Below are 23207 nucleotides of genomic sequence, written 5' to 3'. Positions count from 1 at the left end.
GGGTTTATATCTCTTAGCCTCCTCCATCAACACCTCTCTTCTCTTCAACCCTAACCTAAAACCCTAGCTGCGGTTTTTCTTTCCAGTCTTGTAAAACCCTCATTAATCATAGCCAATGTTTTAGTTATCATCTGAATCTATAAATCTGTCTAATTTCAAGATATATGTTTGTAATTTCTGGTGGGTTTTGATCTGTTTTTCAAATCTGTACATGAAGTGAGCCTTTCTTTTGCAATGTCTGCTTACACATACTCAGGTATAATGATGTTTATTTTCTGTTTCATTGATTTTTTTTTTCAAGTTATAGATTTGATTTTTGGTGTTGATTTTGAATTCATTTATCTGATTTTACAGGGAAATAAACAAAATCAAGCTTGAGATTTGCTTCATAAATCAGTCGTGAGGGAAGAATTGATAAGTATTGCTAAGCGTTTTGAGTCTGGTATATCAGTCTTTACCCCAAATTTTGGTTGTATGATTTTTTTGGCATATTGTCTATTGGAATGATTTTGGCTTAGGTTGTCAGAGGTCTCTAATTCGGTTTGGCATTCTATGAATGCCATGTTGAGTACTTGAATTCCAATTTGGTTTAACAAGCTGCCGGATTTTCAATGGTTTTAACGATCTCATTTTTTTAATTGTCAATTATACAGATGAGGATGAATTTATATACTATAATCCAACACTTGATCTGAGGAATTTGTTTCCCTTGATGTTAAATAGTAAATTTCTGAATCTGTTATCTAAGTTTGACGTTTGGGTTTGATTTTTTTTTTTTTTGCTTATTTTTGATTGAGTTTTTTCTTTTGGTTTAAAGATTGGTTTTATTTATTTTTTTCTTTTGGTTTAAAGATTGGCTTTATCTGTGTCATCTAGTGATGAAATTGAAAGTTATAATCTTAGGACACCTTCCTACACAGCGTAAGCCAATGCTGTGAATGAGAAAAACATTTCTATTCTGATGATGACCTTCTGTGTACAAATGTCTCAATTAACGAAGAGAACTATAAGGTTATGATGGTATTGTTGCGTCTTTTTGACACTGAAAGTGTACTTTCATGTACTTTCCTTATGATGGAACAATTAGTCGTTTATGTACTCTTGCTTAATGGGTGATCACTTTTGCTGGCTTGGTGCAATGATAGTTGAATTTTACTTGTACATAACGGTTTAAACTTATTAAGCAGTGATGAGCAGCTAACATGTAAGAAAAACTCATGTAGGAAGTGGGATTTTCAATGAAATACTCTTAGGCTTGGCTTCTGAGATTTAATTGTGTTAAACTTCCTTTGGCAAGTGATTTTAGGCTGTGCTGTAGTTTTTCGATACGTTTGCTTCTTTTGGTTTTAAAAGCAGTGATGAGCAGCTAACATGTAAGAAGATCCCATGTAGGAAGTGGGATCTTCTATGAAATACTCTTACGCTTGGCTTCTGAGCTTTTGTTGTTTTTGCTTGTTACTGATAAAATCTTGTTTCATTTCAAATATAACATTGGTTTGTTAACTAGATCAACGAGTATCTGTTGTTAAGCAGTGATGAGCAGCTGACTTTTAAGAAGAACCCATGTAGGAAGTGGGTTTTTCTATGAAATATTCTTACGCTTGGCTTCTGAGCTTAAATCCGCTCAATATGAGATCTGTTTGTAACCATATGAATCTCTGTGCAGTTTTCTTTTGGTTCAGTCATTGAAATCTAAGCCAAACCACTAGCTGGACCTGTACTTATAGATAGACTTGGTCATCATTTCTCAATAATATTTCCAATGTCAATAAATCAGATTAAAATGGCTAATGATGATAAACTCTTTATCTTAGCGGATTTCAGTGAGATTTGTCAATGATCTGAATGTTACACACACTGAAGCCTAAATCTGTTCTTATTGACTACTTGAATTACTTCAAATATTTAGGTTTTGTTTGTGCTTCTTCTGATTGATTTTTAGTTAAGACTTAAATGGAGTTGAATTCTGATTTTGATGCAATGATGAGTTGAAGCACACGGGAGTGTGTTTAGGGCAGTGGGGAAGACCTAAAATCTTTGCCGTGAGCCTCTAACAAAAACGACTTCTCCTTCCACTGAGCATCCTATTTCTCTTCCTTTTAAGTATACAAATCTTCTTTTAAAAATAATCAACCTAGATTTAGTTTTATTTTTTGATATTTAGGAACAGAAACTGATTCAAATGGCTCTATATCTGAGTCAACAGCAGGTGTCTTTCAATGTCAAAACCTGACTGCCGCTTAGAGCCAACATTAACTTTACCAGAGTAAGATTGCTTGTAACTCACTTATATGTTGCTAGCCACAATATCTGGCTACATTTCCAGACCCAAATATGTTCCATATACTTAGTGCCTCTCTTGGAAATATTTGATCGGAGGATTACAATTTTGACATCTATTTATTCAAGTTTTTTTGATTTGGAGTTTGGAGATTTGTGTGCCTTTTTATAATATCAGTTTCCATTTATTATCTGCATGTTGCACCCCGGGCTTCTCCGAAATATACAATGACGAAAAAAGCCCCAATGCTCATGCTAAATTTTTGCCGTTTAGTGTTGCAGGTTCGCTTAGTTCTTCAACAGCTTATTTGTGTCAAAATAACTGCCACATTTCCTTATTGTTTTAGTATTTAAAAGTTGCTTACGGTTTTGTCGATGTCATGTTCTGGTTTGATTTGATTTGATTCTATATCAAATGTACAAGTATCAACCGATCAGATTAATAGGCTAATGACGATAAACTTTTATATCTTAGCGGATTTCAGTGAGATTTTATCAATGATCTGAATGTTACACACACTGAAGTCTAAATCTTTTCTTATTGATATACTTCCATAACATGCTTTGAAATTATATTCTCCCAAGTATCGAGGTTCTGTTTTGTTTAGATTAGTATAAAATGCCGATGATGACTACACATAGACCTGTAATGATTGCGGAGATGACTGCACAATTTGAACATCTAAGGGGCTGAGGCATTTATAAGTGGTTCAACATCTGTTTAGTTATTTTTTTGGTGGTTTGTTATCTTTGTTTACATCATGTTATTTGTTTGCGTTCTAGTTGGTTCCACTTTCCATGTATTGTCTGCATGTTGCACCCCGGGCTTCTCCGAAATATATGATGATGAAGAAAGCCCCAATGCTCATGCTAAATTTGTGCCGTTTAGTATTGCAGGTTCACTTAGTTCTTCATCAGCTTATTTGTCAAAATAACTGCCACATTCCTTGTCTTTGTCTTAGAGAGTAGTTTCAAATGTTGCTTAGTCATGTATTCTGGCTTGGTTTGATTCTATCAATAGATTAGATTAAAAGGCTAATGATGATAAATTTTATATCTTAGCGGATTTCAGTGAGATTTTATCAATGATCTGAATGTTACACACACTGAAGCCTAAATCTTTGCTTATTGATCTACTTCCTGAAATTGCTTCAAGATTATTTTCCTCCAAATATTGAGATTTTGCCTTGCTATTTTGTGGTTGCTGTGGTGTCACATTTGGGCTTGGATTGTTTTTGCGAGGATAATTAAGATGGAAGTGATGATCCTTTCCCCAGCCCATCGACTAAGATTAGAATGTGCGTTTTGTTTAAATCTCTTTTTCAACAGAAGAGGTTTGTTATCTATTTCTTACAAAAGCTTCTATTTGCTTATATGGCTTCTTTTACTGTTAGCCATGTGAGTTTGATCTCTTTCACTGTTTTGTTAATGATGATAAATCTAAGGCTTGTTTCTCAAGAACATTCGCAGTTGCCGACTAAGAGCTTTCGCCTTTCGCCGGGCTTGAGAGCTAATGCTGCTTTATTCCTTCCTTGGATGTCTGAAACATCTTTTACGAACGTTACTTTGTATATTCTTTAAGCATGATTGGCTTCTTTTAATTTTGTTTGGTATCTAATCCTGCCTTTTTCTACAACTAGGAGAGTCTGGATGAAGGAAATACTTTATTTATGTTTTACTCCATAGTTTTTCTGTTTTTCTAGACTGTAATTCTTTATCATTGGATCAGACTGGCTATTTTAGATTGCAGCTCTATTAATAAGAAGCAAGTGATAGAAATAGAAATTAGTATAGACTTGATTTGGCGAAGGCAGCAGGAAAACTGGGTGGTGTTCTCAGGAGACTCAGGATTACTAAGCCTGGTTTTCACATTACCCAGGCTATTTTTCTGACTTTTTCACACCCTTTTTCATACCTTTGGTTCACCTCCTTTTGCTTCTAATTTTGATGGTGTTATGGGTGCTCACCATGATATTTGGTTCTACTTTTCCAGACATTTGATCCCTTGACAAAATGTTTTAACAAAATTAATTAACCGTGTGATCCCTTAAATCTAACGGCTTACATCTTCGAGTTAATTTAAGTTTGGTATGCGTTTGGCTCAATTGTTCAAGGGACAAATGTAAATGTAGGAAATATAATGAAGGGATAACGAAGAAAATATTTAACTGAATTATTGCCTTCATCTTCTTCCCACAGTAATGGTAATTATCATTCGCCTCCTAAGAGCATCTCCAATAGAGGATTTTACATTCCCATTTTCCATAAATCCATATCCAATAATAGGTCCTATGAAAAAAGAGGGGTAAAGGTTTTATAGAAAGTCTTGTTTAGACTTTGAGCAATTCAAACAACTTTTTTTAATTATTATTACCAAATAAATTTTTTTAAACCAATAGGAAAAAAAAAGAACATTTTTCTTTTTATCCAAAAGACTAATCTTAAAAATAAGACCCCGCACCATTGGAAATGGTACATGAGCAAGACATTGTTATTCTTTCCACGTATATAAAATCCCATAAATAAGGATCTAAATAAAAAATTCCACATAAGATTTTTAGCATCCACTATTGGAGATGCTCTAAGGGAAATTCCTATCGCAATCAATTGTTTTGTTGAGCCATGTGGATGAACTAACTGTATTCTCCACTATGGGAAACAAGGCAAAATGAATAAATCTGATATTTTATGTTCCACTATTGATTTTATTAACATAAACTAATAAGAGTTGGGTCCCATTAATCATTTTATTTATATAAACTAATAAGAGTTTGGTCCCACAGATTATTTAACTAATAAAATAAATAATAAAAAATAAACCATAATTATAATAATCAGGTTTTGGAGAGAGAGTATGTGAGGGGCGACATTCATTCGAACGCCAGCGACATTCATTCGAGCGCCAACGTCAATGGTACAGTCGCGCGTCTTCACAATAGATGCGCGCTGGTTGTTCCAACTCGATGTTCAAACCATCAGATTTGTTGGTTTGAACATCAGTCGTAGCATCTGGCGCGCGTCTATGGTATGGATGCACGACATTGCCAATAACGCTGGAGTTGGAAGAAAAGATGCTGGCGTTGGAGTTTAAGATATTTAGGGTTTATTTTTTAATATTTATTTTTATTAGTTAAATATTTTGTGGGATTCAATTCTTAATAATTTATATAAATAAAATCATCAGTGAGACCCAACTCTTATTAGTTTATATTAATAAAATTACTAGTGAGATCTAATTTGTTTATTTTTCCTTGTTTCCCATAATGGAGAATTCAGTTTGTTCATCCACGTGGCTCAACAAATGTTTGAGTTTGTTCATCCCATAGGAATTGCTCTAAACACTAGTTTAGAGATGGCTGGATTTTTTTTCTAAAATTTCTCACCTTGATATGGAAGGGAACGTCTAGTCCCTCCACTGGTTTGGAAACTACAAAGATGTGGAGGTGCATAATTGTACTAGATCGAGGCATCTGTTCACTCCATTGCTCCTACAGTTAGAAAGCCTTTATGTTTGTAGAGAGGATAATCAATTTATAATGATCATTTTCGATCATTCTTTCCCGATCTTCTTACCCTGTGCATACAGTTTGGTAAGAGGTCTAAAGGTTTCTCCTTACCATTACAGCATGATAGAAAGATTACAATGGTTATCTTGTTGATTACGAAGATGAAGACGATGTTTTTATTCTTTCCCGTAATCTCGAAATCATATTTACCTTTTCTCTTATTTAATGAGCAGATTAAGAAATGGAGAGATATATTAAAAAAATTCTACTTATGTCCTTGAGAAAAGTCTTCAAACATTAATTGCTATTTGTGTGTTTAAAAATAAATTTATGGTTCCAAGATAAAATGTGTGGGTATTGATGATAATTTTATGGGAAAAATATGAAAACTATCAAATAATGTGGAACAAAAAATAACCTAAACACTCATCTAAAATGGAACGGACGGAGTATTTGGTTTTGTTCTCGGTTCATCTCCTTTTGCTTGTTTGGTGTTTATTTGAGGTCTTGGGTTTCAATCGTAGCTCAGAAGTTGGACTTCTTTTCTCTCCGGCAGAACTCGATCTTACTTCAGCTAGAAATCTGAGATCTTTGGCTAACACCTCAGCAACAGACACAAACAACAATCACCAATACAGATGTGGATTGAGACCGTGGATTCAGACCATTTCACATCGATTCCGACTGACCTAGTATACGTCTGTTACCTTGGTCTTAGTTTAGATAATTACTTTTGGATTAGAACCCCTGAAAAATGGTTGGTTTATTTGTGATCCCTGCACTTATGCAATTTGTAGCCTTGTGTAGTTTGTTTTAGACAAACCATTTAACCACTTTCTGGATCACTGGGATGGTAGAAAAGGATGATTCATATAATCAGTATTTGTGGAGCAAATCTTGTGATAATGTTAGTGCTTGATCTTTTATGTCTCTTATAACGATTCCGATCGGTTATTATCTTGCCTCTCACAGTTCTCACAGATTAATCAATTAATAAGGAAGCCTTTTTCTGCCTTGTCACTTGTTATTATTTCTCCTTCAGATTAATCATCATTTTCTGCCAACACATGCATTTTATTCAGTATACCTTTGATAGTGAGTTCACATATATAGGGCAACAATTTGCTTGTTTAAAGTAAATGTGCAAGCGCAAGGACGATGTTGTATGCCCTGTGGTTTATGTCTACCTCTGCCATGACCTTAAAGCTGTTGGAAACAAAAAAACCAAAATAGATTAGTCGACATATAATCACATATCTAAATACTGCAGGGATTAAAAAGAAATGTCAAATATGTTTCTTACCTTGATTTGTGAGTTCCAAATTCTTGTCTTGGCCAATTGCCCGGAAGAAATACCCACCCATGCTATTATCTCGAGCATATTTAACCTTGACATCAATAGTTGTAGGATTATCATATCCAACCCAATCGGTTCCGCGGTAGGAATACATAGATACTGTTTGCGTATCATACACCACTCGAGTACCACTAACTCCATTAAAATTCACCACATCTGAATAAATTAGAATCCCTGCTCCGGGACCAACCCCGACTGCCGGTGCACCGATTCCATTCACATTCGGATCCCTCAACTTCCATGTTTTCCCGTACATCGGTAATCCCATAACTAATTTGTTTGCCGGCAAGCCGGCCTGTATCCACGCCTGAATTCCAGCACTAGTACTAATTTGACTTGAAGGGTCGTAAAGCAAAGCATGTGCACCAGTCTTGGATGTATCCCAATCTCCACGATAATCATAACACATCAGGTTGACAAAGTCGAGGGAGTCGTAAGTTGTAAGCTCGGATGATAGGATATAAGCGCTTGGCGTGAAGTAAACAGCGGCTGTTAGTAGAAGTCTTGGCTTTCCTGTTCGTCCAGTCTCAGCTTTACGCCATTCCGTGAGTAGAGTTCCTCGATTGACCATGGCTGCTTGAGTTAACGGGTATTCCCAGTCAAGGTCGAGTCCATCGAAACCATATTTACGGGCCACTTGGATTGTTGGAATGAAATATCGCACATTCATTATGTATGCAAAGTAAAGGTCATGTAATATAAGCGAAGATCATCGTACATAGTAAAATGAAGGTGACGTATTTGATGATGTCAGCATAATCACGAGTAAAGTGTAAAGATCTGTGCGAAGAGCAAAGTGTGCGAAGATGAAGGAATGCACATGAGCGATTGTATCGCACAATGATTCCGAAAATAGTGGTTCTATTAGATGTCATCCACTATTTAGTACCCTATATAAAGGGAAAGGCTATCATGTAATAGAGAGATCTCTTAGTGTGTGTTAGACAAGAAATTAGGAGAGAGAAAGTTTATTTGGAGAGAAAGTAAAACCTTTGTATTATCTTATATCCAATTTAAGATTTCAATGAATAAACGAATGATCTTCACCATGATTTCTTAGTATATTGTTCATATTCTTATATAAGTGTGGTTGTAGGATTTCCTGCAACTACATCTGGCGCTAGAAACAGGGACTAACATAACCTGTTGGTGAATTCTTTTAGAAATCGAGTTTACATAATTTTAGATCTAATATTTTTCTTTGAACAATTGAGATTTTCACCATTAGAACCTTTCGATTCTTTTTAAAAGGAATCTTTCATTTTTAAAAGGAGATAGAAATGGTACGAATTTGATCTACTGCTAAACAAACGGCGAAAACTAGGAGGAGTAAAAGAATTGCTGAAAGAAGAAGAGGTGAAATTCCTGAACAACCAGAGATAGGAGAAAGAGAAAATCAAAGAAATGTATCTCCAATTAGATCTCAGCGTACACAAGAGCAGAATAATGATATTGATTATTATCGAGTGAGCATTCATACCGCACGAGCGAATTCTACCGAAGAAGAGGAACAAAGAACTGGAGATGCAGGAAGGATTGAAGGAAACAAATAAACTATGACAATTGCAGAACTTAGATAGATATTGATTGCACAACGGCGAAGAGAAGAGGAAGAGCGTGCGAACTTGATACGTCAGAAAGAAGATCTAAGAGAAGAGAACCTCAGATTACAGGAACGTAGATCAAGAAGCGCTACACGATCAAGATCTAGGATAAGCAGAAGTTCATCAAGACGAAGTCAATCTAACCAAGGAGGTGCTAGGCGAGAACAACCTTTAGATAATATTGATGAGAACTTACAGGTAGGTGATAATTTACAAGATCAACGCGAGGAGAGACACATAAAATATGCCCGATACGAACAACCGCGTGTGCATCATCACCAACAAGAAGGCCAAAGGAATAACAGACGTCGAAATCTAGGCGAACGACATCGCACACACTATGAGACAGATAACGATGAAGAAAATGATTCATAACAAGGGATAATTCTATTTCATGGAAGAGAAATATTGGGAGATCAATATGCACGCGAAGAAGAGGATGAAAGAAATGATGCTATTCGTGAGCGTATGAGAGATGAAAGAGAAAGGCATAGGCGAAGAAGAGAAGAAGCTGAAGAAAGAGAGATCCCAGAAGCCACGCGACAGAATAATCATGAGAATAGGTTGAGGCAAGCGAGATTAAAAAGACCTATGAGACAAGATTTATATCAAACTATGAGTGAAGAAATTCTTAGAGAAATGGCAGAACTAAGAGAAATGATGATTGCGCGAAGAAATGGTGGAAGGAGACAACTAGAAGAAGCAGTAGAGGAAGCTGTAAAAACACCCTTTTCGAGGCAAATTCAAAGTGCAACAATACCACCTAAATGCAATTTACCAGTATTCACAAGTATATTTGATGAAAGTACATGTGCAATACAACACATAGAAGATTACAAACGATCTCTGTTGCAATGGGAAGAGAATGATGCAGTGTTGTATAAGTATTTCCCTGCCAGCTTGACAGGGGAAGCCTTGCAATGGTTTTAAGGGTTTCCAGTAGGAACCATTAGATAATTTCGTCATTTACCTAACGTCTTTTGGGACAATATATCAGTAATAATATGTCAAGACCCGGGATTGAGACAGCCTTTGGACTTCGCAGAAGGAACAATGAGCGTTTGCTTCATCTAACCACACGTTGGAGAACCATGTGCAGTGAAATGGCAAGAAGGGTAGATGAACGAAATCTTATACTATCTTTTATCAATGATCTTTTTCTTATAGATTTATTATATACACAAATCTTCAGGATAAAAGACACCATAACAATGTCAGAGCTGCGCGAGTTTCATGAGGAATATATAGCACTTGACGAGAAGCAGATAGAAATTGAATCTTATCCGGTTGCGATACCCGATGCGAATAATGGGAACCCAAGTTTTCTCCCAATAATGACAAATGCGGTTACATCTCAAGAAATCAAGGAAAGAACATTAAGGAGGTGGAAAAAAAAAGCTGGTAGCAATGGGTAGTGCAGATCAGGAAGAATTCGAAAGAGAATACAAAGAAAAACAATTTCAAGATCGCGGAAGAAATAATAAGATTGAAAGAATGGACAATCCACCAGAAGGTTTCGGGGGCCAACAACCATATTGTAATAAAAGACAAGGAACTGGAAAGGTGGTCTGGGAACAGATAAACTTGCCAAAGTTGAGTACAGTGGACAAAATCTGGGAAGTTGTTATATTAATGGAAGAAGTTCCTGAACCACATAATGTAGGAGATGAGCCACCCCCTGGGAGAAGGAGCAAAGAATTCTGTATATACCATCGCTTTCATGGTTACACAACAAATAATTGCAGGAACGTGAGGAAAATCATACTGCGAATGATTGAACAAGGAAAACTGAACCACTTCTTAGCAAAGCAGCCACATAATTTACCACCACCACCACCACCAGGAGGAAATGCATATGGTGCATGGAAAGAGAAGAATACATATATAATTCAAGTTGGTGCGAAGGCGAAAAACTTATACTGTAATTCGATTATACATTCGTTCAAGAATATAAAAGACTTTCATGACAACATCTTAAGTCGGGTGCATGCGAGAGATAATGATGGAAGAGAAATCTTTAACCTTGCGAAGGTATCACCACTTAAGGATTGGCAAAAGCAAACTATTTCATTCAGCGCGGAAGAAACACCAGGAGCTGGAGAACCACATGAATATCCACTAGTGGTGAGGTTAAGGATTAACCCGAAAGCAAAAGTAGAAGATAATGAAGAAGATGAAGCGAATACTTGGGCTATAAACAGAATACTCATAGATCCTGGGAGTTATGTTGATATTCTCTTTTATCATACATACAAGACCATGGGTGGAAGAGATGACGAATTAATTCCTTCAGCTTATAAAATTTACGGCTTTAATGGTTCTGCAAATAAGCCAAAGGGAGAAGTGACAATGCGAATTCCTCTACAAAGTCTTCCAACAGAAATTGTATTCTGTGTTGTTGACGTTGAGTCGCCTTATAATTCTCTGATTGGGAGACCATGGCTGCATAGTATCTTGGGTGTGGCTTCGACATTTCATCAATGCATAAAATTTCCTTTACCTCAAGGTCTTGGAATAATAAGAGGATATACTAATGAAGGTAGAAACATGTCTGGAAACTGATATTGACAAGTGTGAAGAGCGAGAATGCAAGCGAAGAAATTGGAAGAAGAATGTTAAAAATAGTCAAAGAGGTGAAAGATTAATGGTGGATGTGGTGTCTACAATTGGAAAACAGATAAGCAGGGTACCGAGGCAGAACCTTCTGAGAATAATAATACTAAACGATCCAGAAAGAGTACTTATAAAGAAGGAGAAAGAACACAGAGATAAAATTTATGTTCTTAAGAAATGTGCGAAGCTTCTCACACAGTGGAGATTAATGAAATCATGCGAAGTAATGTTCTGAGAAGCATTTGCGAACTTAAAGAGATGCAAAAGGTGAATGAAGAAAGTGAAGAGTACGAAAAGCTCAAATGTTTTTCTTCATGAGTAAGAAATTAATAAGAATTCTATGTACTAGAGTTGTATAACTCAAGCATAAGAATGGAATGAAAAATTCTATTTTCATATGATGATGTCATATCAATAGAAGGCAAATGTAAGTCCTAAATAAGACCTTAATAGAAGGCAACAGAAATAAAAACTATAATTAGGGAGGATAGGCATCCGAATGTGGCGTGCAACCTAGTTTGCATAAATGCAAGAGGCAAAAAGTAATACCTATCGCACGTCATAGTCGGGGAAAACCTGGTAAAGCATGACTCAAGGGAAAGCTACATCGACCCTGGAACTTGAGTCATGGAGATTTTGGGTGAGAAAAAAAGAAAATGCCCATCCAGGAAAGACACCTAAATCGAAAGATTGGGGTAATAAGATCTTTCCTAAGGAGTGCAGAAACTCGATCAGGGCGCCGAGGTACACGGTTGAGTCAAGAGTCCCCGGGGTGTCTGGAGTGTACCTTGCCACTCTTGACAAGTCCTGACTATGATGCACTCGGCCGAAGATACCCCACTTAAGGTGTAGTCTCGTAACCATAAACCATATCGGTGGAGGGATAAGAGACTGCGAAATCAACTGGTTTTTGTATTATCGGATGGGAGGAGCCAACCTTAACCCGGTAGAGGTAAGCTTCCTTGAAGGGGCAACCAGGGGGGAGATAAGGACGGAACCCTCCATTAAGGAGCTGAATTGTGTCAAAAGACGTAAATGTCATGAGGCTTTTTACTCATGGGAGTACCAAGGATTTTCATATTTACGCGCATCATGAACCTGAAGAGGTAATAATACAAGAAAAAGATAAGCTAGATCAATGGGTCGATACATTACAGTGTAAAGACTTCCTGCGATTTCGTCGCACAAGAGCAAAGAAATTTTTGGGAAAAATAAGACTTTTAATTAGGAAGGCTAAATAAGACCTCATGAGAAAAATAAGATATTTACTAACTTTGTTTTGCAGGAAAATAATTATACTGCGAATAATTTTGCATGGTATACAACAGAAATAAAGTAGAGAACGACATTATGTTCATTAGCCAATTAGTATGTGACAATTAACATATGCAAGAATGGGAATGCAAACATCAGAAGAATGTTATTTTCCCCGTATGATAGTCTCATGCACATGCGAGAAAGGTGTACAAAGGAAACATATATTAAAGGAGAAAAAATTAATACTTAAAAGGTGTACATTGAAATAGAAATTCCAAAAAACATGAAAATATACAAGGGGCAAAAAAATAATTTACAGCAAGAAAAAAATGATTAATTTTTGCCTAAATTATCTTCATCATTTCGCTCAGCCTCAGAATCACTTACTTCTTCTTCATATTCTTTCTCACTATCCTCAATATCAGGAACATCTTCATTTGGGGGAACGTCTGCGAATATACACTTTGAGAGAGGAATATCATTATCAATACAGACTTTCTTAACAACAATATCACGAGCACGAGTGGCATCCTTTCCATTATTTGAAACAATGACGAGATAGTTCTTCTTTAACTGCTGATACTTGGCATTGCGAGAAGATAATTGTGTCTTTAATTCTTCTCCAAGATAATTCTTCTCTTTCTCCGCGAAGAACAAATAAGCAAGTTAGAGTTAAAAAAGATATCATCCTCAGGAAATGACAAGTATGACAAAGCAACAAATGACCTTCATGATTGGAAATAATGTCTTTAACCAGTGCAGAATGTTCAAATTCAAGGCTAACATTTACGGCCAAACCCTTCCTAGCATCATTCAGAACCCTAGCAGCCCAACTAAACTCAGCTTCACTTTCTATAAGAAGTTGAGAACGAATTAAATTTCTTTCTTCAACGAGTACGTTCTTTTCGCTCGAAGCTAAGTCACGTTTAACTTGAACTTTAAGGATAGATTCTTGGAATTTTTCTAATGCCTTCGCACCCTTGAGAGCAACCTCATCTTTTTCACTAATGAGTTTGTTCTTCCTTGCCTCCAAAATCTGAATTGTTTCTTTATTTTCATGAAGACGACGTCTGAAGTTATTGAGTGTAGTCAATAGAGGTCTATGATCCATTCTAAGAGCAGTGTACTTCGGTCTTAACTCTTCCAAACTAAGATTATCAATTCCTTTTGTAGGGTAATTGTTTAAAGAAGAATTGAGATGTTCTAAAAGAATTTCCTCATCGGGAAAATTAGTTGCCTCATCAGATAGGTTATAAATGTCTGCGGACATACAAAAATAAGAAATGCGAATTATCATATAAAGCAAAGAGAATGGGAATGATAAAAATTATCATACAAAGCAAAGAGAATGGGAATGATAAAAATTACGTACCAATTAGTTCATAATTTCTTTCTCGGATTTAGCGAATACGTTCAGAGTTGGAAGTATTTTCAGCCTTAAGTTTGGTATTTTCTCCCTTAAACTTGAGAAGTTTTCTTTTGTAATATGAGGAAACCGCATAAGATAAGCGAGATACCTGCGAAAATATAAGCAAAGCATTATATAACGAAGATAAAGAATAGAAATAATATTAAAGAAAGTGCGAAGATGTGAATATTACCATAGAACCAAGTGCATATTGAAAACTTTGGTTTATTGCAGAAGCAGCTCCGCGAAGAGATGGGTCATCCAAAATGGGAGAATCGTAGACTTTAGAAACCATTTCAAAGGTGCGTTGTAATTCATCATTATTAATAGCTGACATGGTATCAGAGAAAAGACTGGATAAATCTTTCATGGAGGAGGAGGTCGATGGATCTTCAGAAATAAGAAAATCATCATCTTCGGATTCAGGACTTGAAGAAGGGTCAAGTTCTTTACGCTTCCTGGATGAAGATTTAGACACAGGTTTCTTGGGTTAATTCTTAGCTTTACCCATAATTTTAAAACCCGAAGTTTCAACCTGCGCGAATAACCAAGATAAGGAACAGAGGCAACAATATTGTTAAAATTAGAAAGAATGTTCCTTACCTCGATATTCTGCGAAGATGACGCATCGTGCGAAGCGTTGGCCCTTTTATCCATAGTCTTTGACTTAACAACCTAGAATGGAAGGGCTAGGAAAATAAGAAATAAAGAAAATAAAGTCATGCGAAGTTTAGAATAGTTCTGTGAAGATCTCACACCGCTTTCTTATTCTCATCTTCGGACAGAAACAATTTCCAAGGCTGATAAGCAGAAAGTTTCTCAGGCAAGGGAAGATCGCTACCATCAGCAGCTCTGCCTGACACAAAAAGACCTTCTAAGACTACAGGGAAATTAAGCCAGCATGTGTCATTAGACCTGCGAGCAGTACTATTGGATTTTTCATTCCAATCTACATCTCGCATAATCTTCTCGTCTTCAGAAATGCCATCTTTTCTTCTTAAGCGAATGGCCCACTTGGTTGATTCATTCTTCATGATCACAACATAGTAATGTTTGAAGAAATTATCAGGAGTATAATCAACAGGGTTGATAGCTTTGTCACGGAACAATTCATTTCGCACCTCATAAGCATAAGAAGTTCCTAATCCTTCTGCGCGACGCGAATACTCCAAGGATATTCTAATAGCATCACCACTTAACTGAAATATTCCCCGTGCGAATCGATCATCAGCCAGAATTTCGTAGAACAAGGGAATTTTTGGATTATACAGTGGGATAGGAAGATTATTCAGAAGTTGTCCTAGTGATACAATAATCTTCTGATTAGTCCATTGTTTGGAATTGATTAACTCAAGATTGAGTTTGGACGAATAATCAGAATCAGAAGGAAGGGAAAGCGAATAACCTCTGGTGTCAAATTCTTTCTTGAGTCTGGTGAATTCTATCTCCATCTTTTTGTCAGCAGGAGCCACTATAAGAATGGGAATGATGGTTTTAAAAGTAAATTTTTTTTTGATCAAGATCAAATCAGTAAGATTATGATCAAATTAGTAAAATTGAGATTAGGTTATAAAGAGAAGAGGGGGAAAAGCGGAGAATGATTAAAGAAGATGGGGAAGAGATGATAGACTGTAAAAAAGAAAAGGCGATGAAGATAATTGCATTAAAAGGTGAAAAATAAAGGAGAAGTAAAAATAAGAAAGAAGAACACGAAGGAAGATATATAAGGAGATTACAAAGAAAATTTACTCTCTATTTTCGAGGTTTATCTCATTTAATGCGAAGAATAAACGGATACGAAGAAGTGGTTATAAGGACGTGTCAGATAATGAATGGTCAAGAAAACACGCATAAATTAAGAAAACTCAAATTCCGGAAGTGTGTCGGCAAAGCAGAATATGAAAAGTTGAACATGTGTGATAGCTTAGGATGGAGATTTCTCATGTCGTTCACTCTATGAAGAGAACGAAATGAGAAGAGGAAAAATGTAGGAATGAAATATCGCACATTCATTATGTATGAAAAGTAAAGGTCATGTAATATAAGCGAAGATCATCACACATAGTAAAATGAAGGTGACGTATTTGATGATGTCACCATAATCACGAGTAAAGTTTGAAGATCTTTGCGAAAAGTAAAGTGTGCGAAGATGAAGGAATGTACATGAGCGATTGTATCGCACGATGATTCCGAAAATAGGGGATCTATTAGCTGTCATTCCTTATTTTTTTGCATGTACATTCCTTCAGCTTCGTAAAGTGTGCGAAGATGAAGGAATGTACATGAGCGATAGTATCCCCACGATCATCAATTCCTCAACCCTTCCTTTATTTTTTTGATCAATGAACTATCATCTATCCTCTCAAAATACAAGCATCTAAACAACTGAGAAAAACCGAATAAAGATAAGAAGAAGAAAAGAACAGAAAAGAAGATGAAAGAAGATAAAAGAAAGAAAATGAAAGTCTTCTTGATTTGGTGTCAATAAGACCCTAGATAATTATTAGGCACCCACCACAAAGGACGTGGAAATCCGAGATAGAAGGTGCCTTGATAATACTTGTCCGTAAATTTACTACTTTACCCTTCCCATAATTTGATAGATTTCTTCTTCGTCCGGTGTCCTATTGACACGTTTAGGTAGTCCACTTCGCATAATTTTTTGAGATCTAACCAGTTAGTTTCATCTCCACATTACTGTTAAATTAATTTTATATTAATTAGAATTCATCAACTAATCGAATCATTAACGGTTAAATCGTCTCTTGACCGGTCTATTAGCGTTGACGAGCTTGTAAATCCTTACAAAAGCCTCATAGGTATGTGGATTTACCATTTCCCGATCATATATGTCGATTACACAAGTCTTTATACAACCTTAAACAAGGACCTAGGGCATGGTATATACTCGGTTGAATGATTTTCTTTAGAAACTTGGTTTCGCTATTTCTCGAGCTGAATCCTCTTTATTTATTCGTCGATCAAAAAATGGTATTATCAATTTACCTTTATATATCTTGACAGGCTCCAACTTAAGTTTTTTGCAAAATTTGATTGACACTCTACACAGAGAATTCACCTTAAAATATCTTGGAAAGCAATCTTTCTTTCTCGGTGTCGAAGTCACATGTACATACTCCTGAAAATTTATTTCCTTCTCCACGACGCTGCATTCAAGACTTGTTGATACGCGAAAATATGCATGGTGCAAAGCCGGTGAATACACATTTTACCACATCTACCGAACCACATACATCAATTGGAGTTCATTTATCCAATCCCACTGTATATCGAAGTCTTGTTGAAGGATTACAACATTTATTGATCACCCGTACGAAACTTGCATTTGCTATAAACAAAATTCGTCAGTTCATGCAGAATCTAATGGAAAAACATCTATATCTTGTCAAAAAGATATTGAGCTATCTGCAGAAGGATATTGCGGTATCTTATCAAAAGGATATTGCGCTATCTGCAAGGAACCTCTACTTTTGGTAGTACTCTTTGGAATTCTTTTACATTGAAGCAGAACTTTCAAGCTTATACCAACTCTGATTAGTCAGATAATCAGACCAATAAACGCTCTGAAAGTAGCTATTATGTTTTCTCAAGGTCAAATATTTTTTTTAATTTGGAGTGCTAGAAAGAACAAAATCGTTTCGAATTTCAGAACCGAGGATGAATAGAAAGATTTTTCTATTGCAACTTCAGAGCTAATATGGATTGAATCCATGTTGAAAGAACTTCAAGCTCCAGTATGCACTCCGTTTTTATGGTGCGATAATCTTGGTGCTACCTATCTCACTATGAATCCCATTTTTTCATGGTTTCACTACACATATTAAAATCGACTATCATTTAGTGCGCGGACGGGTTCAACGCGGCCAGTTAGATGCTTCAATTGTGTGTTTACATGACCAAATTGCTGATGTCTTTACAAAACAAATGCCAAAATACACTTTTATTTTTGGTTTCTAAGCTTACTGTGTCAGACCACTCGATTAGATCGGAGGGAGTGTTGGAGAAAAGGAAACATAGTGTATTTATGGTTTAGTCTTCCTTTAAATTTTGTGTTTCCTGTTTTAGCTTGATTTCTGTTTTTGTAAAGAATTGTTTTTCAAACACCGTAAATGCTTACATACATCTATAAATACTACTTATTTATTTCTGGTACCAGAAATACCTAAAATTTGTCTCTAGTTTCTCAAGAACATTGACAGTTTCCTACCAAGAGATTTTCGCCCTTTCGCTGAGGTTGAGAGCTAATGCTGCTTTATTCCTTCCTTGGATAGTGTTTGTACCATGAGTAAAAATGCCACAATATTTGATCAGATTGATACTGTAACCACCATTTGGTTCTCAATCAAGTCTTCCATTCAACCAACCAACTCAGTATGCAGGCTTCCGAATCTTCTGGCCGGTCAATGGTCAAAGTCAACATTTGGTCAATAGTCAAGGTCAACTGTTGGTCAACTATTGAAACCAAGTTGCCAGTCGTGCTGTCATCCAGTTTTCACCCATGTTGTCGGGGGTGCTACCATCAAGTCTCCGGCCATTTATCCAGTCAAGACTGTCTGCCAGTCAAAGATCGACAGTCGCAGTCAACAACGAAAGACAACCCTGTTAGTCAAAGTCAAGGTCGTTGGTCAAACCCAAAAGCTCATGCCGATTTGGCGCGTTTCCGCCGATCCAGTGCAAAAATCCTGGAGGAAGATTCCAGAAGTTGTTGTATGACTTGCTGACCAAGTTGCTAAAGGGAAGTTCTGGAATGTTCCAGATGACTTGCTGGCCAGGTTACTTCCATACGAAGTTTATCTCAAAATTAGGGTTTAATCTATATATCAACTGTATAAAAAGAAAACGCCCGGATACACGAAAACACACTAACAAACTGTAAAAGGGATAAAAAAACCATAGTAATCCAAACATCAATAAAATATCTCTCCCGATGGGGATTCGTCCGTGGATATATGCAAAACCTGCGGAACCACGTAAATGTGTCTCGTCTTTATGCGTGTTTCATGTTGTTAACCCTGTTTTCATCAACAGTATCATATTAATCGTGTTCTATGCCTGGAAATATTCTTGGGTATAAACATATAGTATCAGATATCTGATGCATGATTGCCTTTTTCTGATTTTATTTGGTAGCTAATCCTGCTTCATTTATGGAACCGTTGTATTAGGAGAGTCTGGATGACGCAAAATATTTTAAATGATTTCCTCATGCTGTCTGTTGTATTAAAAGAGTGTAAATGGCGAAGACATGGTCTTTTTTCTAAGACTTTATAAATGAACCATTTTGCAGTTTTCTACCGACATTGTATGAATATCCATCCTCTCTATATGGATATTTGAATTGAATTCTCTAATAAACGTTTGAAATAAGGTGTCATGCGAGCATTTCCGTCAGGAAATTTCATAGTCTTATTTGATGAATCCATAAACATCATTTTCCTTTTGCATGAATGATTGACAACGCATCCGCAATTGGTTTAGTAGTCCACGACACATGTCTATTATGAGTCATTATGGAAGTATACCAGAATATAAACTTCAAGCGGATATTCCTAGTTTTCACGGGGGTTTACACATCGAAGTATTACTAGATTGGTTTTATGAAGTTGAATCCTTTTTCAAATTTATGGATGTTCTAGACTCTTCTAAAGTGAAGTTGGTAGCATATAAACTAAAAGGTGGAGCTGCATCTTGGTGGGAAGCACTCTCTGAAGATCGATCTAAGTATCACAAACCTCCTATATGCACTTGGGATCGAAGGAGACGGTTATTAAGAGCTGAGTTTTTACCAAAAGATTATAAATAACAGTTGTTTCTTAAACTTCAAAACTATAGACAAGGAGCTAGACTTGTTGAAGTATATATAACTGAGTTTAATGATTTAGTTGCTCATAACCAATTGAATGAAACTGAAGAGAAATTGGTTGCACGTTTTATAGATGGTTTGAAAAATTTAATTCAACAAGGAATGACACAATCAATTTTTACAATGGTTGAAGCAATACAAAAAGCTCTTAAGGTTGAAAGGTGTGTACTCAGTACTTCTCGCCAGGCTAATCAAAGACAGGCTCGTTATCAACATTTTCATAACGGTGCAAGACCATATAACTCTTATGGTTACCATGGTGATAAGGAGCAACAGATGTTGTTGATCCATATTCCCAGGGATCAACTGTCTTTGTTGATCCACAAGACAGGAGTGCAAACCAACCTTTCAGCAACAACAAACTACTTCTGTTCTTTTAGAACCTGTTCCTACAATGCATATATCATCTGCTAAACCACTTCAGGATCCTCCACAACGAAATTTTTCTCGTAATACTAGAGGTAATCAATTTAAACAAGAATTTCCTCAATTATCTAAACCCTCTAATCCTTATTCAAAGTTTCGAGGAGATAAATGTAACAATTGCAACCAAACTGGCCATACTTCTAGTGATTGTCGCAAATTTCATGCTTACATTAACGAAACTCCAGAAGAAACACACGAAGAAGAAGCATTAGAAGATGATGAGTTATTTTATCTTCAAGAACATGAGACTTATGATGCAGATTTCCTTGGAATGATTCGACCAGTTTTAATCACTGAACCCTGTCCTACTCAGAGACATAATATTTTTAGATCTCATTGTTTCATTAAAGAGAAGCTTTGCACCATGATCATTGATACTGAAAGTACATAAAACTATGTTTCTGCAAAGTTGGTTGAGAAACTTGGTTTATCTGTTACTCTTCATCCAAAGCCGTATTCAGTTGGATGGATAAACATCTCATCCACTCAGCAAATTAATCATCAATGTTTGGTGAAGTTTTCTTTCCCTGGGTATTCAGATTATGCTTTGTGTGATGTTATTAACATGACTGCAGGAAGTTTATTATTGGGAAGACCATGGAAGTATGATATTCATGTTGTTCATAACTGCTACGAGAATACTTATACCTTTGTTCATGAAGGGTTTCCTAAAGTTTTATGGCCTTTACAATCTTCTACTTCAGTCAAGGAACCAACAGATAAGAAGAAAAATGCACTAGTTGCGACCATTGTTCATTCTTTACAACCAAATCATTCATTGAGTTCTCATGAAGCTGATAAACCAATGGTGGAGATTCCAGACAAGGTACAACCTTTATTGTCTTATTTTAGTGACTTATTTCCTACTGAATTGCCCAATGTTTTGCCTCCATTAAGGGATCTACAACATCAGATAGACTTTATACCTCGAACTTCTATTCCAATCAACCTCATTATAGGTTAAGTCCTAAAGAACATGAGATTTTACAAGGTCAGGTTGATGATTTGTTACAAAAAGGTTTGATAAGACTTAGCAAAAGTCATTGTGCTAGTCCAGCCTTTCTAATATACAAAAAGGATGGTGGACATCGTATGTGTATAGACTGTAGAGCATTAAACAAAGTTACTATACCATATAGGTTTCCCATACCAAGAATTGATGACATGATAGATATGCTTTCGGGTGCTAAAGTGTTTACAAAGCTTGATTTACATAGTGGGTATCATCAAATACGTATTCGAGAAGGTGATGAATGGAAAAAAGCTTTCAAGACAAAAGAAGGTTTGTATGAGTGGTTAGTCATGCCTTTTGGATTATCTAATGCTTCTAGTACTTTTATACGCCTCATGAATCAAGTTCTGCAACCTTTTCTTGGAAAGTTTGTCATAGTATATTTTGATGACATACTGATTTTTAGCAACAATAAAGAAGAGCATATTTCACATTTATCTCAAGTCTTTAAGGCACTACAGGATAATGTTTTGTATGTGAATCTAAAGAAGTGCACTTTCTTTACAAACAAAGTAACTTTCTTGGGATATGTTATATCAGATACTGGTATTTCTGTAGATGATCAATAAAGTTAAGGCAATTGTGGATTGGCCTACTCCAACATCTATACGCGAAGTAAGAAGTTTTCATGGGTTAGCTTCGTTCTATAGAAGATTTGTGAGAAACTTTAGTACTATTGCAACTGGTTTGACAGATTATTTGAAGTGTGATACTTTTGTATGGACTGAAGAAGCAGATAAGAGCTTTAATCTTATTAAGGAAAAATTATGCAGTGCACCTGTTCTTTCCATTCCAAATTTTCATAAACCTTTTGAGATTCATTGTGATGCTTCTGTTGTTGGCATTGGTGCCGTGTTATCTCAGGAAGGACATCCAGTTGCATATTATAGTGAAAAGAATTCAGATACAAGGAAGAAGTGGTCTACTTATGATTTGTAATTAATTTCTCTAGTTCAAGCTCTTAATAATTGGCATCCTTATCTTATTCACAGCGAGTTCGTTGTCAACACTGATAATCAAGCTCTCAAGTTTCTGAAAACTTAAGCTAAAGTCAACAGGATGCATGATAGGTGGTTATCCACTATCAATCAATATACCTTTTCCATTAAACATCAGAGTGGAAAACTTAATCAATTTGTTAATGCTTTGAGTAGGAGAGATCATCTTCTAGTTACTCTTAAGCATCAGAGTTTAGCCTTTGATTTCTTGAAAGATTTGTATCATGAAGAAAAAGAATTTCAGACACTATGGGAGAAGTGTGGTTCTTCAACATGCAGTGTTGATGATTTTCTCATTCAAGAAGGTTTTCTTTTTAAGGGGAATCGTTTATGTATACCACAATGTTCTTTATGTCTTCATTTAATCCAAGAATTACGTGGAAGTGACCTAGGAGGACATTTTGGACGTGATAAAACTATAACTTTGATTGAAGAACGTCATTTCTGGCCATCTCTTAAAAGGTACGTTCAAAGGTACGTACAAAAACGTATGGTTTGCCAACAGTCCAAAGGGAATATTAAAAACACAGGTTTATATACTCCACTTCCAATTCCAGATGCTCCTTGGGTGGATATTAACATGGATTTTGTGCTTGGATTACCACGTACTACCAGGGGGAATGATTCTATTTTCGTAGTTGTTGATCGTTATTCAAAAATGTCTCACTTCATAGCCTGCAAGAAAACTACAGATGCATCCAACGTTGCTTACTTATTTTTCAAAGAAGTGGTACGTCTGCATGGAATTCCCAAGACAATTACTTCTGATAGAGACACTAAATTTTTGAGTTATTTCTGGAAGTCTTTATGGATGCGTTTGGGAACTAAACTTCAATATAGTACAACTGCTCACCCTCAAATA

General features: G+C 36.1%; 1 protein-coding gene, 1 long non-coding RNA gene, 12 other non-coding genes and 2 pseudogenes across 14 annotated transcripts; 15 read left to right on the top strand and 1 right to left on the bottom strand.

The window, feature by feature from the left end:
* The first annotated feature begins 36 nt into the window (after nt 1-36).
* On the top strand, nt 37-4022 carry LOC113294924. The gene is made up of 2 exons (XR_003332740.1): nt 37-256; nt 355-4022. It is a non-coding gene; the product is annotated as an uncharacterized LOC113294924 (long non-coding RNA).
* LOC113300899 lies at nt 651-740 on the top strand. The gene has a single exon (XR_003336003.1). It is a non-coding gene; the product is annotated as a small nucleolar RNA snoR31 (small nucleolar RNA).
* Nucleotides 868-969, top strand: LOC113300866 (annotated as a pseudogene).
* On the top strand, nt 1181-1271 carry LOC113300822. The gene has a single exon (XR_003335934.1). It is a non-coding gene; the product is annotated as a small nucleolar RNA R24 (small nucleolar RNA).
* On the top strand, nt 1350-1440 carry LOC113300820. Its single transcript, XR_003335932.1, has one exon. It is a non-coding gene; the product is annotated as a small nucleolar RNA R24 (small nucleolar RNA).
* LOC113300821 lies at nt 1527-1617 on the top strand. Its single transcript, XR_003335933.1, has one exon. It is a non-coding gene; the product is annotated as a small nucleolar RNA R24 (small nucleolar RNA).
* Nucleotides 1785-1866, top strand: LOC113300855. The gene has a single exon (XR_003335964.1). It is a non-coding gene; the product is annotated as a small nucleolar RNA R11/Z151 (small nucleolar RNA).
* LOC113300860 lies at nt 1975-2084 on the top strand. Its single transcript, XR_003335968.1, has one exon. It is a non-coding gene; the product is annotated as a small nucleolar RNA Z152/R70/R12 (small nucleolar RNA).
* LOC113300905 lies at nt 2473-2613 on the top strand. Its single transcript, XR_003336007.1, has one exon. It is a non-coding gene; the product is annotated as a small nucleolar RNA snoR134 (small nucleolar RNA).
* Nucleotides 2725-2808, top strand: LOC113300854. The gene has a single exon (XR_003335963.1). It is a non-coding gene; the product is annotated as a small nucleolar RNA R11/Z151 (small nucleolar RNA).
* LOC113300694 lies at nt 2899-2980 on the top strand. Its single transcript, XR_003335898.1, has one exon. It is a non-coding gene; the product is annotated as a small nucleolar RNA SNORD25 (small nucleolar RNA).
* On the top strand, nt 3088-3226 carry LOC113300907. Its single transcript, XR_003336009.1, has one exon. It is a non-coding gene; the product is annotated as a small nucleolar RNA snoR134 (small nucleolar RNA).
* Nucleotides 3313-3395, top strand: LOC113300852. The gene has a single exon (XR_003335961.1). It is a non-coding gene; the product is annotated as a small nucleolar RNA R11/Z151 (small nucleolar RNA).
* On the top strand, nt 3533-3627 carry LOC113300826 (annotated as a pseudogene).
* Nucleotides 3704-3828, top strand: LOC113300667. Its single transcript, XR_003335874.1, has one exon. It is a non-coding gene; the product is annotated as a small nucleolar RNA SNORD14 (small nucleolar RNA).
* Nucleotides 4023-6969: 2947 nt separating the features above from the next.
* On the bottom strand, nt 6970-7813 carry LOC113293981 (class V chitinase-like). The gene is made up of 2 exons (XM_026542419.1): nt 7090-7813; nt 6970-6992 (listed from the first exon to the last, which is right to left on the bottom strand). The coding sequence occupies exons 1-2, from the start codon at nt 7811-7813 to the stop codon at nt 6970-6972; spliced, it is 747 nt and encodes a 248-aa protein (XP_026398204.1).
* Between the last annotated feature and the right edge of the window lie 15394 nt (nt 7814-23207).

The sequence above is a fragment of the Papaver somniferum genome, chromosome 7, assembly GCF_003573695.1.
Source record: "Papaver somniferum cultivar HN1 chromosome 7, ASM357369v1, whole genome shotgun sequence".
Lineage (NCBI taxonomy): Eukaryota > Viridiplantae > Streptophyta > Magnoliopsida > Ranunculales > Papaveraceae > Papaver > Papaver somniferum.
The sequence above is the reverse complement of the archived record's forward strand: the minus strand, read 5'-3'. Positions and strand labels throughout refer to the sequence as shown.

Coding starts and splice junctions, on each gene's coding strand:
- LOC113293981 (XM_026542419.1), bottom strand. CDS start 7,813: ATGAATGTGCGATATTTCATTCCAACAATCCAAGTGGCCCGTAAATAT. Junction 6,993..7,089: donor TTTGGAACTCACAAATCAAG/GTAAGAAACATA, acceptor TGTTTCCAACAG/CTTTAAGGTCATGGCAGAGG.